Genomic DNA, 18,445 nt, shown 5'->3' on the forward strand with positions numbered 1-18,445 from the left:
TTACATTGCCTTACACACGTGCACGCCCGCGCAAACCGTTTTAAACGGTTTGCAACATGCTCCCACATGGTGAGCTTGCCTTACACGCACGCACACGAGCGCATGCACGTACATCAAGAAACTTTGAGTGTAGGGATAGTGTACACCCTCTATTTCTTGACTTTCCTAGTGTTCTGTTGGGACACACCTCTCTCCCTGATGTCTGTCTGTCATCTGTCAAGTTACACTGCCCTCCAATGTTATGCATTTCTATCAATCATTCCCCCCTGTGATGTCACCTACCTCTTACTCTATTCCTCCCCCTTCTGTAAGTCTTACACTACTCAGACAGTGCTCATTAGCTATGTGGAAGTGTGATTCAGTATTGTAACCCTCATTTACATAGGATTGCCTAGTAATGCTTAGTTACATCTCTTACACTGAGCTTCCCCCCCTTGGCAACCACTACACGGTGGCCATTTTGTTTTTGGTCTGCTGGTCCCTGCATTGTCATTCCATGTACTACATAAAACCCACATTTGTGGGTTTATAAGCTTCGTTTTTCAGTTTTATGCAGCGCACCCCGTTTGCGCGGGTGTGCACTGCAGTTAAACATCAAAATCCCCCGAAACAAAAAAATGTTTTTAAATACTTTTGCATCACTTTTTTATGCCAATGGCCACATATTTGGCCATTGGCATGCTAACTGACACATATGCAGCCTTTATTTGGAGCCGACATGGCTCCATTGTGGATTTTGCAGAAATGTACTCAGTTGTCAGCTGAGTACATTTCTGCAGCTAAAACGTCCGTTACACGGACTGGTTTGGGCTTCCTGGATCGCTCAAATACCTCATTTGCATATCTTTGAGCTGCAAATGAGGTATTGAGGATTTCCACGCCCAGTCCGTGTAAGAGACGTTTTAGCTAGTCTCTTACATGGAGGTTTGGGCTGTTCCTGGATCGGGAGGCTTACACGGAGGCTTACACTACTCTTAAACTCCGTGTAAGCCTTCGTGAATCCTGCCCATTATTTAGTTTTAATACCACTAATTTTGTTTTTTTAAGGCAAACAGAAGCAACCAGCGTTAGCGTGAAAATCTGGTTGCAATAATATGCAAGTACTATATATATTTTTTTTTATGTGCACCTTACAGTTTTACTTGCACTCAAAGTTCAATATACACTTAAGTTTTTTAAATGTTTTTAAACAAGGTGTTTTCATCTACTGCATTTTATTCCCCTGCACTTAATGTTGTACTGTGGCTTTAAACTTGGGATTTTTATTAATTGATTAATCAAGGACTATATAAAAATGGTGGTAGAAGTTAGTACTCATCTGATGAAGCTGCACTGACGAAAATGAGGTGATTCAGTTAAGGTGTTCGTTTTATTGTGTTCTCATAGTATGTATCTAATAAAGTTTGTGGGTTTTTCTGGTGAACCTTCCAGTGCCTTATTTTTTGGTTAAAACTTTTAAATATATTTAATAATAAATAATAAAAGAACATGAAAATACTGAATATATATTGACAGTAAACCACAACGTTCAAATCACAGAAAATATTGAAAGCAACATTGATGGACAAACTCATACAAATAAAGAAAAATAATCTCTAAACTAAGCTTCACTATATTCCTGACTAAATCTAAGAGAATTTACTGTTCCCTCATAGCTTACTTGGGCAAAGCAAGATGAAACACATGAGCAGTCTTTCTAGTTAGGTTTCCCAAACAGAATACTCTATATTCTGAGATTACTCCCTGTAAAATATAATATCCAAGATTACTTGCAGAATGCCCTCATCTGGTCATCTGACTCTAGGTACTCCATAATATCTCCTTTTGAAGTTCAAGACAGGAATTTAGCAGACTGCTACAATACACCTTTAGAGCTTTTATGGGAATGCCTAGGAGCCAGAAACATTTACAGCACTTCCTCCCTTCTTTAGAAAAGCGAACAGATAATGGCTGCTCCCAGACCTACCATCTCTGGGCCTACTTAGCACTGTGGGGTGATGTTCAATGATTTAACAGCTCATTTACATTTCCCTTATTTTTATTAAAATAAGCCATTGCTGTGCCAGTGTCCTCTATTAAAATATATACATTTAATTCAGATATCATAATACATGTACATTTCTCTTCATTTCAGGAGGGTGCACTGTTGATACATTTTAACACAACACAAGCAAAGCTCACAAATACAATCAGCTTGATATACAAATGACATAATTATTTATAAAATTACAGCTAGCTGTGTTGGCACAAGTCTTACATCCATTGCCCTACTTCTCCCGGCATGGCTGGCAATACCTCCTATTGTCATAGTCACAAACAGTGAAAATGTTATAAAAGTCAATAAAATAAGCAAAAAAAAAAAAAAAACTGAAAAGCACCAAAACAAATTTAGGTGTAGCAATATGACTCATTTTCCTGATTAAAAAGGAGGAGTTTAAGCCTGAAAAATGCCAGAAAAATATTCCAACAGCACTGTGCTGTAGCCTTCTATCTAGGAGTCTTGGGAAATGATGATGGGAGAAGACTACTAACTTGAGGGGCTAAATTGAAAGAACCAATAAGAAAGCAACTTGAACACCAGACAGTAATGTCTACCCTTCAGAAGCATCAGTAAATGAATCCCTTCCTCTGAAGGGATAAGTATAATGGTTATAGTCTTTACATCACAGATAATAGGTACAGGGTTTGATTATAATTTCTGGTTATGGGCTAGCCTTGTAATAGTTTGCTGAGTGATAACTTATAAACCATACTATTTCCTTTGTTATTTGCAATCAATATACACTTCAACAATTTTCATTCTCTCCAATATTACATTAAATGCTCAATTCCTGCTTCACTTAAACTTCAGTCATCCTCCTGAACACCATTTTGTAAGTATTTTTCTCACAAATTCCATTTCTTTGTAATTTGCACCTTTCCTTTTCTAAAGCTCCAGTTTCTAGTTCTTTTATCTCCTTTACAACATTCAGTATTTCAGTTACAGTTGGTTTTGATTTTGATTTTCTAGAAATTGCTTTTTTTTCAGCCAAAAGCATTAAACTGGGCAATTCAAATCCTATATTCCAACTAAAAAGAATAATTTCAATAGTTACAAATTTGTTCCTTAATATTTCTGACAAATAATTCACTAGGGTGTCCAGATTTTAAGGGTCCCTGCACTGAGATTGCCAATCATCACTAACTACCATTCACTTGCAATGACAACCCAGCGGAAAGCCTGGACAACAGCAACATTTCTTCTCCATGCAACAGCTGCCCTTCTCAAAAAATAATACATAAAAAATGAAGGCTATCTAATGTAAAAGAAAGTATTCTGTGAACACACAACACAAGCTTATGCATGGCTGAGATTTGTTTATAAGTTACTTCTGTTGTTATCTAGATTTTAAAGACTTACAGTCAACCAGCTTCCCATGGCTAGCTGCCATTCACAACTCATTCTGGCAATTTCTAAAAGGCTTCAGCACTGGAGTGGGTTGATTCCCTATGCAATAACAGCTCACTTCTATAAAACAATTTATAAACTCAGTCACTGCAGTATGGAGGGTTGTATGTGATTATAAGCAAGCTACTGCCATATGGGGTTTAGGCTGAGCTTCTGTTGGAGAAAACATAAGACACTGAACTTCACAGATATAAATGGAATGCAACCCCAGAATGGAACCCAGTTAGAAAATTTCATAAACTACTGAATGAAAGTACAGTTGTGGGCACTTACCATAAATGTATATGTTAGAGTGTATTCACTGTTGCAGTCATTACATTTGGGTTATCTGCTTGCAGTAGCCCTCAGTCAGTCTGATTATCAAGGTCTTGGGTCCTGCATCAGTTGCTGTATCATCTTCCGTGACGTCAGGTAGTCAGGGGTATAAAGCATGCAGCCAATGCCATTACATCAGTTTTTCTTGCCCACAATCTAAGTTGTGCACATCTAAAGAGTGCAGTATCCGTCCCCCTTTGTTCTGTGGATTAGAAAAGAAGGTAGGCAAATTAATGGATTGATTAAGAGCCACATTGGACACCACCTTGGGCATGAAAGAGGGATTGGTCTTGAATGAAATCCTGTCCACATGAAAGATGATGAAAGGCTCCACTGCTATAAGGGGCCTGTAATTCAGATGCCCTGAAGTGATTGCTAAAAGGAAGGCTGTTTTCCAAGAAAGGAATTTTAAATCTGCACTTGCAGCTGGCTCAAAATGAGGAAGAGTGAGTTTTTCCAATACAAAGTTGAGGTCCCCGGTTGGAGTTGGGGCTCTCCTGGGTGGTCTTAAGTTTTTGGCCCCTCTGAGGAACTGCTTGAGCAGTGGGCGAGAGAAGAGGGGTGGGTACTGTGTTATACTGAGCTGAAATAGATGAGGCATGAATTTTAATGGAGAAAAATGAAAGGCCCTTGTGAAGCATCTCAGTTAAGTATTGAAGAATCTGAGGTAAATTGGGGGCTGCTGTGCCCATCCCTTGAATTTGGGTCCAGGCACAGAATCTTTTCCACTTTGCAGCATAAGATTTTCTAGTACTAGGCTGCCTTGCCTCCAAAATGACATCCAACACTTGTTTACTGAGGGATGGTAGCAGAGAGATTATATAATTAGCCAGGCTGCCAGGTTCAGGGTTTGCAGCTGAGGGTGCAGAATCCAGTTCAACTGTTGAGACAACAGGGTAGGGGTCTGAGGCAGGTGCCATGGAGCCAGCAGTGACATTGCGCAAGAGGGGGTACCAGTGTTGGCGTGGCCAGTCTGGTGCAATCAGTAACATCCTTGGCTTGTCCTGTTTGATCTTTAGTAGCACCTTGGGTAGAAGAGGCACAGGAGGAGAGGCATAAACGGATAGGTTATTCCAGCTGAAGGACAGAGCATCCACTTTCCAAGCTTGTTTGTGAGGAGTCCTTGTGCAGAATTTGTCCAGTTGGTAGTTCTGGGGGGAGGCAAACAGGTCTATAACTGGGCTCCCCCATTTGTTTGTCAACATGTTGAAAGTCTTTAGTTCCAGTTTCCACTTGTGTGGGTCCATGAGATTTCTGCTTAGTTCATCTGCCAGTGTATTTAGTTTTCCTGGCAGGAATTGAGACTGTAGTTGCACTTGGTAGCTGAAGGCTGTGTTCCACAGAGCCATAGCTAGTCTTTAGAGGGGGTAAGAATGGGTGCCTCCCTGCTTGTTTATGTACAACATAAGAGTGGTGTTGTCCATCTTTACCATTAATTGTCCTGGAAGAATGTGGTCCTTGAAGGCTGTCAGAGCATCCTGTACAGCTAACATTTCTTTTTGATTGATATGTAGGTGCATTTGACTTGGGTTCCATTTGCCCTGAATGCTCTTCCTTGCCAGGTGAGCCCCTCAAGCATAGTCTGACGAGTCTGTTGTTAGGGATTGGGTGGCAGGGGGTAGAGTGAATGGTAGTCCCTTGTTTTGGTGGCAGGCCTCTGCCTACCAAAGGAACTCTAACCGCAGGCAAGGTATGATAGGATTCATTGCTTCTATGTCCTGAGAATGTTGACACCATAGGCTTTTTAGATACCACAGTAGTTTCCTCATATACAGTCTTGCATATGGAATTAGTAGAATGCAAGAGGCCATGAACCCCAAGGCTTGCAGTATTTGCCTTGCAGATACAAGGGTTTCTCTGGCATGAGGAAAGCCATCTGGGAAGTTGTATTTAAGCCTGCTCCCAGGAATATAACTTGTTGATAGGGTACCAGATGTGATTTTTTTTTTTAGTTTATGGTGTACCCCAGACAAGTTAGCACCTTTTGTACAAATGCCAGATGATTCAAAAGTATGTCCTAGCTTTCTGCCTGAATTAGACAATTGTCCAGGTATGGATATATTTGAATCTTTCTTTGCCTGCAAAATGCAATGACTGGAGCTAGGCACTTTGTGAATACCCTGGGCACAGTAGATAAGCCAAAGGGCAATGCAGAAAACTGATAGTGCAAGTAGCCTGCTTTGAAGCGTAGGTATCTTCTGCAGGATTCCCTGATAGTGATATGCAGGTAGGCTTCATTTAAATTGAAATTGCGTGTTGCCAACCAGACATCTTTGCCTAAGCATTTGAAGCAACTGATGAAGAGTTAGCATCTTGAATTTTGGAATCACCAGAAAGGTGTTTAAGGAAGATAGGTCCAGGATAGGACACCGTGAGTTGTCTTTTCTGGGTACCAGAAAGAGTTTTGAGTAAAAACCTTGCCCCTTTTCCTCTTCTGGTACAGTTTGAATAGCTTTCATGCTTAAGAGAGAGAATACTTACTTTTCAGCCTCTGCCCACTGATTTGGGGGTAGATTGCGCCAACAGTTTGGGGTTGGTAACGTATGGAATTGAAATCGGTATCCCTGGGAAACTATATTCAAAACCCATTTGTCCTGGGTAATGAGTTCCCAGTTTTTTGCCTGCAGAACAATCTTTCCCCCTTAAAGGAGCAGTCAGTTGAGAAGTGCTTTGAAGTTTTAAAGTTAAGTCATTGAGACAATTTACCATAGGGGGAGTCTTACTACTTCCTGATTTGAAAGTGGGAGCCCCCCACTGCTTAGTCCTGTGCGTACCCTGGGACTGAAGCCTGGGTGTTCTGCTGGATCTGGGATTGGACTGAGGAGGCTTGGAAGAGGCAGGAAAGGACCAATTCTTAGACGGCCAATGCCTACTAAATCTTGGAAGCTGTACTTGCAGGAAATCTTTAATAGTTTGCATTGATTTAGCTTTTTCCTCCATCTTTTTAAGAACGTCTTCTGCTTTGGTGCCAAACAGGCAGTCCTGATTTAAGGGAGCATCCAGTAATTTAGCTTTAACATGATCTAGTAAGGATTGTTGCCAAGCATGCCTTCTAAGTATAGACCCAGTGACAGCAGCCCTGCAGGATGCCTCTAGTGAATCAAAACCACATTGAAAAGTATGTTTTCCAACCTGTTCAGCAGAATGCATTAAATCCTGTAAATCCTTATTTTCAGCACAATCAGGAATCAACATAATTTTCTGTTTAAGCAGCCTAATAATATGCTACTGATACTTTAACATATGAAACTGGCAGTTTAATGCCCTGATGGCCAAGACTGCAGAAGTGTATACCTTCTTACCCCATCTATCCAGCGCCCTGGAGTCTCTATCAGAGGGGGTAGGATTTTTGGCAGTAGTAGTCTTAATGACCTAGGGTCCCTGTGAGATGGTCTCAGGATCCGCAGTGGGATTTTTAAAAAGGAACTTGTGAGAGTCAAGAACCCTGTAATATCTATCAGGTTGTCTGGGAGCAGGAGGTAAAGAGTCAGGAGTCAAACTAGATTCCGAAAAGGCATCATCCACAATGTCTAGTACAGGAGGAATAGCTAAAGGCCTGTGCTGGGCAGGAGTAAGAAATCCGTAAGCCTCTTTTTACAATCAGAGTAATCCTGGCTTTCCCAATGAAAATGTTCCCTAAGAGTATGCAAGGTTTCACCAAAAGAGAAATCCTCTGGGGGGTAGGCAGAGGGAATAGAGTCCTCTGCATCAGAATCCTCATATGTAGATAAGGGTAAATCCTGGTCATCAGAGGAAACAGAAATTTCAGAATCCTGGTCAGAAGTATCATAAGCAAATTCAATCCTAGGTCTCTTAGAGGGGGAAGGTTGGTTTCCCCTGATTAAAGTAATAAGGTCTTCAGCCATTCTTATCATTTGTTTTTTAGGCATAGAGGCCTGACCATGCGGTCTGGGTGTCGGTTTTCTAGGCATGGTTCGAGATTCAGGCCTTGAAGAAGAAGATATCGTCAGTTTAATATGCAAGTCAGTAGGCCTGAATACACCCTCAGAAGCCGGTGCCTGCACAGTAGCTCCGGACCCATCCAAGGTAGAGACATCTCGCGGCATACGGGACTCCGAATGGGTCTCAGTAGAGGCCTGTGAATCTGAAGTAGTGGGTATCAGGGGCTGTGAAAGCACCTCACTGAGTACTGGCAAACTGGCGACTGGCTTAGGAGAAGCGTCGTCAGCAGCTTTGGAAATAGGCGGCCTGTCTCTGTCTTTATCTTTGTGTTTTCTCAGAATGTCGGTAGTCGGATGGCTTACCGAAGACATATCTGGATAATTAAACCAAGCACCAAAATATGTAGAAGTGTAAATATACCGACGATGAATAGTTCGTTGCTTAAATAAGGCACAAAACTGACAGTAAGGTACGTAGTGGTCAGGGCCTAGACAAGAAATACAGTACGAATGGAAATCTTTATGAGGTATTTGCTTTCAACAAGAAATACAATTATTGACTTTTATTGACATCAGTTTAGAGCAAGAAAAAGTTTCCCCAAAGGAGTACTTAGCTTTAGTTGAAGACTTCGGTTCTGAAATTTGCAAACGAAAATTTCAGGAGTCGGCCGACCGGCACTTGCAAACTGTTTTTTCTTCGGGCATGCACGGCAAGAAAGACTGATGTAATTAATGGCATCAGCTGCATGCTTTATACCCCTGACTACCTGACATTACAGAAGATGAGACAGCAACCGACGCAGGACCCAAGACTTTGATAATCAGGCTGACTGAGGGTTACTTGAAGCAGATAACCCAAATGTAGTGAGTGCAACAGTGAAACACGAAGAACATTTTAAGACAGTTTTCCAAAATACACTTGGCTATATTTAAAAAAAATGAATGCAAGGAAATCAGAAAAGCAGGTACTCTAAACATTATCACTACTTGTCTGGTTACCTGATAGTGATGATGATGATGGTGATGAAGAGCAGAATGATCAAGAAGGCGAGGCCAGAGACAATGCTGATAAACATATCAAATAAAATGCAATGAGGGTAATTTCCATGACAGGCTGTAAGAGAGACAATTGCATATCCTGAATTAGAAACTGCTTGTGTGAATCAGAAAAATGGACTGACACATCTACATGCTTTATATTCTTTGTTATTATTAGCTGCAGAGCCTATAAAGACTTTCTCTTGCAGAACTGCACAGTGCAGACAGCAGCCCTCACAAAACACATGCAAGTTTAAGGTTCTTACATTTGACCAGTTTTGTACCAGTGAGTTGCACAAATGACACCAAGGTAATGGGTTCTGGGGCAGCACCTGGAAAACTGGCACACAGAGGCTTCCACAGTAACAGAAGAGCCAGAAAGGGAGCAAGTGGGAAAACAAGTGCTCCACATGGAAGGAAGGAAAGAAAGAAAAAAACTTTTCAGAAATGTATTAACACATATTACTTTGTTTCGTGCAATAGCCATCCTGTGAAGCAATGTCTTACTTGAAAAACAAGGTCACCAACAAATAAAGCAGAAACTCAATATATACTTGCTTTAGAACTTACCATAACAGTAGATGTTTGACTGATCACTGTTACAGTATTACTGATTCTGAGTGCTTATACCCAAGTACTTTGTAAATACAGTAATAAACTTACAATGCGATAAAACTGAAACAAAAGATATAAGTATGCAGTTGTAAATGTAATAAAATTAGACTGTCAAATACATTTCAAGTAAGTTTACATTCTAAAACAAGTAAATTAACTTAAATATCAAAAGTATCATTATCTAAAATAAGATAAGAAAAAAAACAGTTAAACTATAATGCCCCAAGCCAAATGAGTGAAAAATGACAAATCTAACTTATTCATAAATAAAGTCCACAAATGAATAACTCCCTGGGATTTAGAAAAAATGTTGCATGTTGTGATAAGTGATTTTGTGTGACCATGATCATGTGCAGGGTAGGAGTGATTCAAAGACACACTGAGCACAAGCCGAGAAAGGTTATAAACAACATTAGTAAAATGAGGGTGCTCACATATGCAAATAAGGATAAGCATCATAACAGAGGAATTCAGAGACACGTATGTATGTGTATATATGGGTCTACTACACAATGGTGACATTTCATTATGCCGACTCCCATATAGCCGGCACCATATGATCAACATTTGAAATGTCAACAATGGTAGTAGACCACAAAAAAGGAAATAAAAACTTCCTTTAAGCTGCTAGCAGGGGGGCTTACTTATTTCATACACCATCACACATACACGTGAAAAACACACATACTGCAAATTCAAAAAACACACCACCTTCAACAGTAACAGACACACACACACACACACACACACACACACACACACACACACACACACACACACACACAAAACTTCCCACAACACTAAAACACAAAAAACCCTACCCCAAACCCTTAAACACTTCCAACTTACCTGAATCTCCGTACACAGCCACATGTCATCCGCCATATCTAACTCCCAGACCAGAATGCACCACAAACACAAACCACAAGACACCAAACCAACAGCAGATTTGATAATATAAAATTCGGTAAAGTGCAGTTTCCATTAACTGCACTTCGAAATTTTGGTCTTGAGATACTGAAAGTTGATATTTCAGTAATTTAAAATGGATGATATGTGTGTGTGTGTGTGTGTGTGTGTGTGTGTGTGTGTGTGTGTGTATTATGACAGGTGCTCTTTCCAGAGTTAATGACCCCAGTAAAATCTTGTAGTTGCAGGAGTTAAATCACAAAATCATGCTTGAGGGTAGATACTGTAACAGGCTGTACCTGCTGCGGATAGTCACAGTGCTGCACATTGTTGTCAACAGGAGCTCCTTGTCATCTATCCATGCTTAACATATCATGCCCTCCACAACAATTAAACTGTAGACTGCACCATGTGGAGAGAGACACAATGCAGGAGCTGTCTGAGATGCAGGCCAGTGGGAATCATGGAGTACCTATCCTATGGCTACTAAGGTATATTTGTCTTTCAGAATACTAACTATAGGGACCTTTCTGTGAGTGCTTTTTATTAAATAACCAATTTCTCTGAGGTACTGGGGACCACAGACTGCACCCACATTGCAATAAAGGCCCCACCTGAGAAACGAGGACAAAAGTATATTAACCAAAAGTGTTTCTACTCTATCAACTGGCAGGTGGTCTGTAATGCACAGGGTGCAATATATAATGTGCCTGCAGGCCACACATGGGATGCTTGCAATTTGCACATCTGGCAATGTGTGACTTATATGAATGGTTCATGTGAGGTATTTTACCGAGAGACAGCATACATTACATTGATGATGCTGTATATGCCCTGGAACCATGGTTAATGATACCTATCAGAAATCAAAGACCATGTCTGAGAATGGCTACATCTATGTCTTGTCTGAAAGCCAGCTCTTTATTGATCATGTGTTTGGCCATCTGAAGGCTGCTTCTGTGATCTGAATGTATTTGAGTGTGCCCTGCAGTATGACCCTGCCTCAATTTGCAAGATATTTTCAGTATATGCTATGTTACATAATATCATTAAATGCAAACAGTTACAGTAGGACAATGATATCATTATATGCAAACAGTTACAGTAGGACAGATGCATTACAGAGGCAGAAGTCCTAGGCTTGGCTGTGGAGGGAGGTGCCTGATGAGGAGTTAGTGGAGGAACTGGCTGCAGTGGAGGAGCCCGTGAAGGAGGTGATGTCTGATGAAGAGTTTGTGGAGGAGCCAGGTGCAGGAGATGGCTATGCCAGACAAAGGCAGGCACAGTTTACTGTGGCAGCAACTAAGAGGCAGCTATGGGCCATAATAAAGCAGTATACAGAAAAGAAAAAAAGTGATTCATTAAACCTTTATATAAACTGGCTTCATGTGCCTCAGACAAAGGCTATTCAAGTAACAGAGTACAGAGGGCAAAGCATAGGTTTTTATGATATGTACAGGTATGGAGGACCACAGTATCAAGTGTCATCAATGGCCAATTTTGTGTGCGTTGATACAAAGAAACAAGATTTCGGATCTGCAGGGTACTCTGGTGAGGGAGGATGTGCCACCTCCTTTATTGTTCATGTGTGTGTGTGTGTGTGTGTGTGTGTGTGTGTGTGTGTGTGTGTGTGTGTGTGTGTGTAGGTGGTCCTTTTGGAAGTGCGACTGTGTGTGCCTAAGTGCTGGGACAAAGCCTCAGCAGATGTAGCACTGTGGTATTTTCTAACATGCAGGCGCAGGATGCCCTCAGGAGATGGGTACACTGACCTTGCACACCCCCATACATGATAGCACCCATTCCTGGGAGGGTCACAGTTTCTATTCAGGCAAAGCAGAAAAGGAGTACTCTGTGAACACATGCAGAAGCCCTACCGCAGATCACACATCCTGATCACATGGACATGCATGTTGTACATTATTTCCTTCAACACTGGATAATGAGGTTGAAGTAGCTGCACTACGTGTACCTGACTATTTTCTCCCCTGTCTACAGTGTCCCTCATCAATGAAAAGAATGAAAAACAGCCAAGAGAAGTGCATCTTCTTCAGTTTCTGGCTGCAAAAAGAGACCTGATTTGTACAAACTCCCTGCACTATATGTTTGTGATGGCCCATGTAGTCCCAGAGAATATCATGCAAACCTTGTGCAACACCTATCAGTTCAGTAAGGACTATAGTGCTGGTAGCCTGTCTGTGTATCATGGCTGTCACTTATCTAGTCAGGATAAAACAAACATTCTTGGGTTCAGTTCAGAGCAGCTTTATTGCACACAAACACATAAGGAATGCGGCTTTATAACTTAAATAAACTTACAAATAAACTGACTAAGACACTCATACGTTAACACTGTGGCGGTTCTCTCAAAATGGCACTGCTGCCTGCATGTGCTCACTATTTATATGCATGTGCTACATCTGGAAATGCTCCTTAAAGGTACATACACATGCTCTGTTCTACATCTTCCCTCTTTGAGAAATGATTCATATATGAAATGACAGTATTCAATGACATTCAATTTACAGAAATGATCTTTTGACATGCAATTATACAAAATCAGACACATATAAAACAATCATGTCCACGTTGTTTGGTATTTTACACTAGGTCTAGAAATATGACCTGATCGTGTAACATAAAAGTCAGAACTGGATCTAGCAAATGCGACTGTCTTCAAGGAATGTTCAGCTTTGGAGACAACTGGGACATCATCAGGAACAGGAATGGTTTCTGAGACATGTTCTTCGGTATGAACATCATCAGGGTTGCTCTGAGATCTAAAGTCTGTATCACAGGTACGATGCTGCGATATAATTTCTGATACAGGAAGAAGATGTCTGTGGTTTTTCATGTATTCTATACCCTCAGATTCCACTAAGCAGGATCTCGGCTCAGCACATATACCTCTTACTTGACCAATTCAATCAAAGCCTTTCGCTGTTTGCATCCTCACTGTCTCTCCTATTAACAGACAAAGAAATCTGCTTGTTTTATCATAGCTGGACATCTGAGAAGAATGCTTCTGAAAAAGTTGGGCTTTGATTGCTCTGCTGTTTTTAGCATTAGGCACCAACAAGCTAGAACTAATAGGCAAGATTGTTCTGGTTTGCCTAGATAGAAGTCTCTGAGCAGGTGATCCAAGTAGGTTGTCACGGGGTATATTTCTGAGATGAAGTAAATTTAAGATATTGCTATTGTCATGCTTTGACCTCTCTAGTAATTGCTTTGCACTCTGTACTACACGTTCAGCAAGGCCGTTTGACTGTGGGCATTCAGGACTACTAGTAACATGGATAAAGTCCCACTCTTTAGCAAATCTCTGAAACTGACTGGTAAACTGAGAACCGATGACAGAAATAACTGTGTGGACTACCATGGACTGAAAAATGACATTTCATCTTCGTAATAACAGCATTGGACGTTAGGTTAGGTAGCAAATCGATCTCAAAGCAGTTCGAATAAGAGTCTACCAACACTAAGTAATGCTGATTGTTCCACTGAAGTACGTCAGTAGCTACTATTGACCAAGGTAGTTCAGGAATCTGGCTTAGCTGAAGTGGCTCTTTTTACAAATGTGGCTTAGTACTGCTGCCGACTGAACAAGAAAGCATTTTATCAATGTCTTTCGATAGAGAAGGCCAAAATACTAGTTCTCTCGCCCTTCTTTTGGTAGAATGGGAACCTGGGTGGCCACGATGCAAAATCTGAATATATTTATGTTGTAAGGAAGTAGGAACAATAACCTTGAAACCTTTGAAAATGATACCATCTTCCATCAACATCTCATCTCTGTATGTAAAGTAAGGTTGTACTTCTGGCGGTACACACATGATTGGTTTGACAGCCACCCTACATTGAAGTGGTTCATCTTTTGCAAAATTGGATCAGTCTTTGTATGATCTCTCAGTTCATCAAGTTTCAAGGTAGAAAAATGATGCACTTCCATGATATCAAAGTCAAAATTCTCTGCATCAAGGTGTTCCGTGGCATTTCTGGGTGATCTGGATAAGGTATCAGCCAGATAAATAAGTTTGCCTTTTGCATAGACCATTTTGAAATTGCACTTTTGCAATTTGAGCATCGTCCGTTGTAGTCTTGCTGGAGCTGAATGCATAGGCTTCTTTAAAATAGTGACTAGAGGTTGACAGTCAGTTTCTATCTGGATAGTTCGGCCATAAATATAATCATGGAACTTCAAACATGCGAACATAATTGCCAAAAGCTCTTTCTCAATTTGAGCATACTGCATCTCAGTTTGGGGAAGAGTTCTAGATGCACAGGCAACATGTCTGCCCTCTTGAAGAATAACTGCAACAAGACAGAACTTGGAAGCATCACAGGAAAGAACTACTGGTTTGTGGACATCATAGTTTCTTAATGTAGACAGGTTGGCAATTTGCTTTTTCAGGTTATCAAATGCTCTCTGGTGTTATTCCAACCATGACCAGGCAACATTTGTGCATGTCAGCAGTCTTTAAACCAGCTGATAACTCACTAAAGTCAGGGATAAAGTTGCCCAAATAATTAACCATACCAAGAAAACACTGTAGGGCTTGGACATTGTCTGGAGCTGGCATCTCAAGAATGACTGCTTGTTCTGAAGGGTCTTGTTGTAAGCCTGTACTGGTAAATAAGTGACCTATAAAATTAACTTCTGGTAGTCTGAATTTGCATTTCAGAGCATTGAGCTTTAAATTCACTTCACGCGCTCTGTCCAGAACTTTCCTGAGGATTCTGTCATGCTCTGCATCACCATTGCCGCCAACCATTAAATCACCCAGTATCACTGCACATGGGTAGCCTGAAACAATCTGCTCCATTGCACGCTGAAAGACTTCACTGGCAGAATTTATTCCAAAAGGCATCCTGAGAAGTCTGTATCTACCAAATGGGGTACTGAATGTAGTCAGAAGTGAAGATTTGTGATGAAGCACTACTTGGCAAAATGAACTCTTTGCATCTAAGTAGAAAAAACAGTGGCACTTGGCATGAGGGTGGCAATTTCCTTCACTGTATGTATAGGATGATGAGGTCTTTTTAATGCCTTGTTCAAGTCTCTTGGGCCAATGCATATTCTGATTTCATCTGAATGTTTCTTATGAGCTGCTACCATGGACAACTCCCACTCGGTTCTGTGACTGAACAAATTACACCTTGCTGCACCATTTTGTCTAACTGGACCTTGACTTTGTCCTGCATAGCTATTGGAACTGTCCTTGCTGGTCTGACCATGGGACTGACCTCTGGGTCTATTTTCATGGAGTACATAACTCGAAGTTTACCTAGCTTATCATCAAAAACATTAGCAAACTCTGAGAAAATAGTGTCAGTGAAGCTGGAACTGGGACATGTGCTTACATGATGGACTTCTTTGGTAAAAGAAAGCAGTTTCATTCTCAAACTGTCTCTGAGACCTAATAATGACTGCACAGGTCTTCAGATTACATAAAATTGAAAACTGTAACTTCCCATGCGAATGGCATGAAAAGCACTCTTGAGCCTTCAGTTTGAATCTCTTCACATCCATAAGCAACAAGCTCCGCACAATTGGCCAAATTAACTTGCTCACCAGCCCTCACTTTAGCAAATGTTTCTGCTGACAATACATTTACAACCAGTGTATACTTTGAGCTCTATGGGTTTGCTATTGATCAGAGCAGTACAAAATACTTTGTTCCTTGACAATAAGTCTACTGCATTATCCTTTTCACAGACACTGATACACCATCCACATAGAAAGTAGGGTTGCAGCTCTCTACATGATCAACTATACTGCCTTTTTAGGCGGTGTTCCAAAGATCAAATTACCACCATAATAGCTACAAACAAATGCAGTCTGAGGGTCATGCTGCTCAATGCTAGAAGTCTAAATTTCAAAATGCACTCACTCAAAGCACTCCTTAAAATCGAGAATATCGATATTTGTGCTGTAACAGAGACCTGGTTCAAGGCAGCAAAAAGCACCCCTGCATTACCAGGCTATAACTCATTCCACACCTTTCGGCCCCAGAACCTGGACCAAAGCTCCAAAGATGGTGGTGTTTCCATATTCATAAAGGATGAGCACACCTCCAGACTGGTAGCCCAACATAACGCATCTGAGATACTTCAGCTGCAGCTAACATTGGGTAAGACAGCAAATCAGATCGTAGCCTGCTATAGGTCTCCAACCATGTCTCAAGACTCACACTCCACATCCCTAAGCACCCTGGAGAATATTAGGATCCAACCTAACACTATCATACTGGGTGACTTCAACTACCCCTCCATTAACTGGGAAAACTACTCATGTACCAGTACACTTGCCCAACGCTTCCTGAAATTCATTAATTCCAATGTCCTGGACCAGCTTGTTCTTACCCCCACTAGAGGTGACAACATCCTTGACCTAGTCATTACTAACATGGGCGACCATTGCTCTACACCAATAGTCAACTCTTCCCTGGTTAGATCCAACCACAAACTAATCACCTTGGAAAACCACGTCTCCACCCCCCCAAAGGTAACCACCATGAAAAACTTCTCCAAAGCTAACTTTGGGTTCCTAAAAACAGAGGTGTCTAACTTAACGACACCCATGCAAATAGAGAATAGTTGCATGACTGCCAAATCATACACCATTACACTGTACGAACACGTACACATATGCATGGATCTCACCATACCCAATAGAACCAAGGCGCTCTCCTCCAAAAAAGGAAGCCAATCTGGTGGTCCCCTACCATTAACAAACTCTACAACAGAAGGAGGAAACTGATGCAGAATAAGGTGAAGTCAAAAGACTGGAAAAACGTCCTTATCAGCCTCAACAAAAAGTTGAAATCCCTTATCAAATCTTCTAAAGCTAGCTATGAAAACAGAACTGCAGCAGATAATAAAGACAACCATAAGGCATTCTATAGTTATGTAAAGAATCTCCATGGCAATACCCAGATTTGCACTGAGCTACTGCACAATGGCACCTCCTATACTGAGTCAACAGATATTGCCAATATACTGGTCAACAGATTCAGTGCCAACTGTACCCCTCCCCCCGCAGAGGACCAATCACAATACCAGTAAATTACCAGGCACCCAGTATTACTGCTGCACAGGGAAAAACAGCACTGTCCAAAGCCAAGAATACAGCTTCTATGGGACCTGACAACATCCCTGGCTGTGTTCTAAATGAACTACAGAGTGAACTGGCACCTCACCTGTGTGCCCTGTTCAATCACAGCATCACCTCAGGCTTTGTCCCTACTGAATAGCACACTGCTACAGTCACCCTCTCCACAAAGGAAGAGCGACTACAGACTCAGGCAACCATCACCCCATTAGCCTGGCGAGTCTGATATGCAAAGCTATGGAACACATCATCATGGACCTAATAAACAAGGATAAAGGGAATCTCCAAACTCTGGATCCTGCAAAGTTTGGTTTTGTGAAGGGTAGATCATGCCTGCTCAACTTGGTCAGCTTCTTTGAGTTAGTCACCAGAGCTGTGGATGAAGGCAAGATGGTTCATACAGCCTACCTTGATCTGGCCAACGCCTTTGATACCATTCCCCACTCAGGAATCATAGAAAAACTCACTAAGCTAGGCATCAACCCCTATATTACTAGGTGGGTTGCAAACTGGCTCACAGATAAAACCCACAGTGTGAAAGGAGCTGACTCCAAGTCAGACTGCCGACCAGTCACAAGTGGGGTCCCACAGGGTTCGGTCCTGGGTCCTCTCCTGCTTGATATCTATTTCTTTGAAGTCCAGGCCAACATGAAGGGACTTTGGCTAACAAAGTTCGCAGATGCTTGCGAGTTGGGAGCTATTATTAACTCCCCAAATGATGCTGACATCCTACAGAAAGGCTTCACTGAGACCAACGACTGGTGTCAGAACCATAGCCTTAAGACTCAGTGCCAAAAATTGTGTCATCATCCCCATGGGAAAAACCCGGTTCCCTTGAATTACCACATCGATGGTAGTCCACTGAACACAGAAGACGTTATAAGAGATCTGGGAACACAGGTTAACAGCAACCTCTCTTTTGACCACTACATTGCCACTTTGGTAAGAAAGTCCTTCTATATAGCACATCTCATTAATAAGGGTTTTGCATCCAGGAAGAAAGAGGTCATCGTCTCCCTCTACTCTTCCCTCATTAGGCCAATCATCGAGTACAATGCCCCATTTGGCATGTACCTCACTAGATACCTGCAACAACTGGAGAGGCCGCAA

General features: G+C 41.5%; 1 protein-coding gene across 3 annotated transcripts in view; it reads right to left on the reverse strand.

Annotated features, from left to right (window-relative positions):
• Positions 1-18,445, reverse strand: part of LOC122813794 (CD276 antigen-like) — a 361,991-nt gene that overhangs the window by 154,763 nt on the left and 188,783 nt on the right. For all 3 annotated transcript variants that reach the window (XM_044086302.1, XM_044086300.1, XM_044086301.1), the window contains one exon: positions 8,665-8,779. In XM_044086302.1, the coding sequence (XP_043942237.1) occupies positions 8,665-8,779 (115 nt within the window). The remainder of the gene's footprint in view (positions 1-8,664; positions 8,780-18,445) is intronic.

Source organism: Protopterus annectens, chromosome 10.part0 (genome assembly GCF_019279795.1).
Source record: "Protopterus annectens isolate FY-2018-M chromosome 10.part0, PAN1.0, whole genome shotgun sequence".
Taxonomy (NCBI): Eukaryota; Metazoa; Chordata; order Ceratodontiformes; family Protopteridae; genus Protopterus; species Protopterus annectens.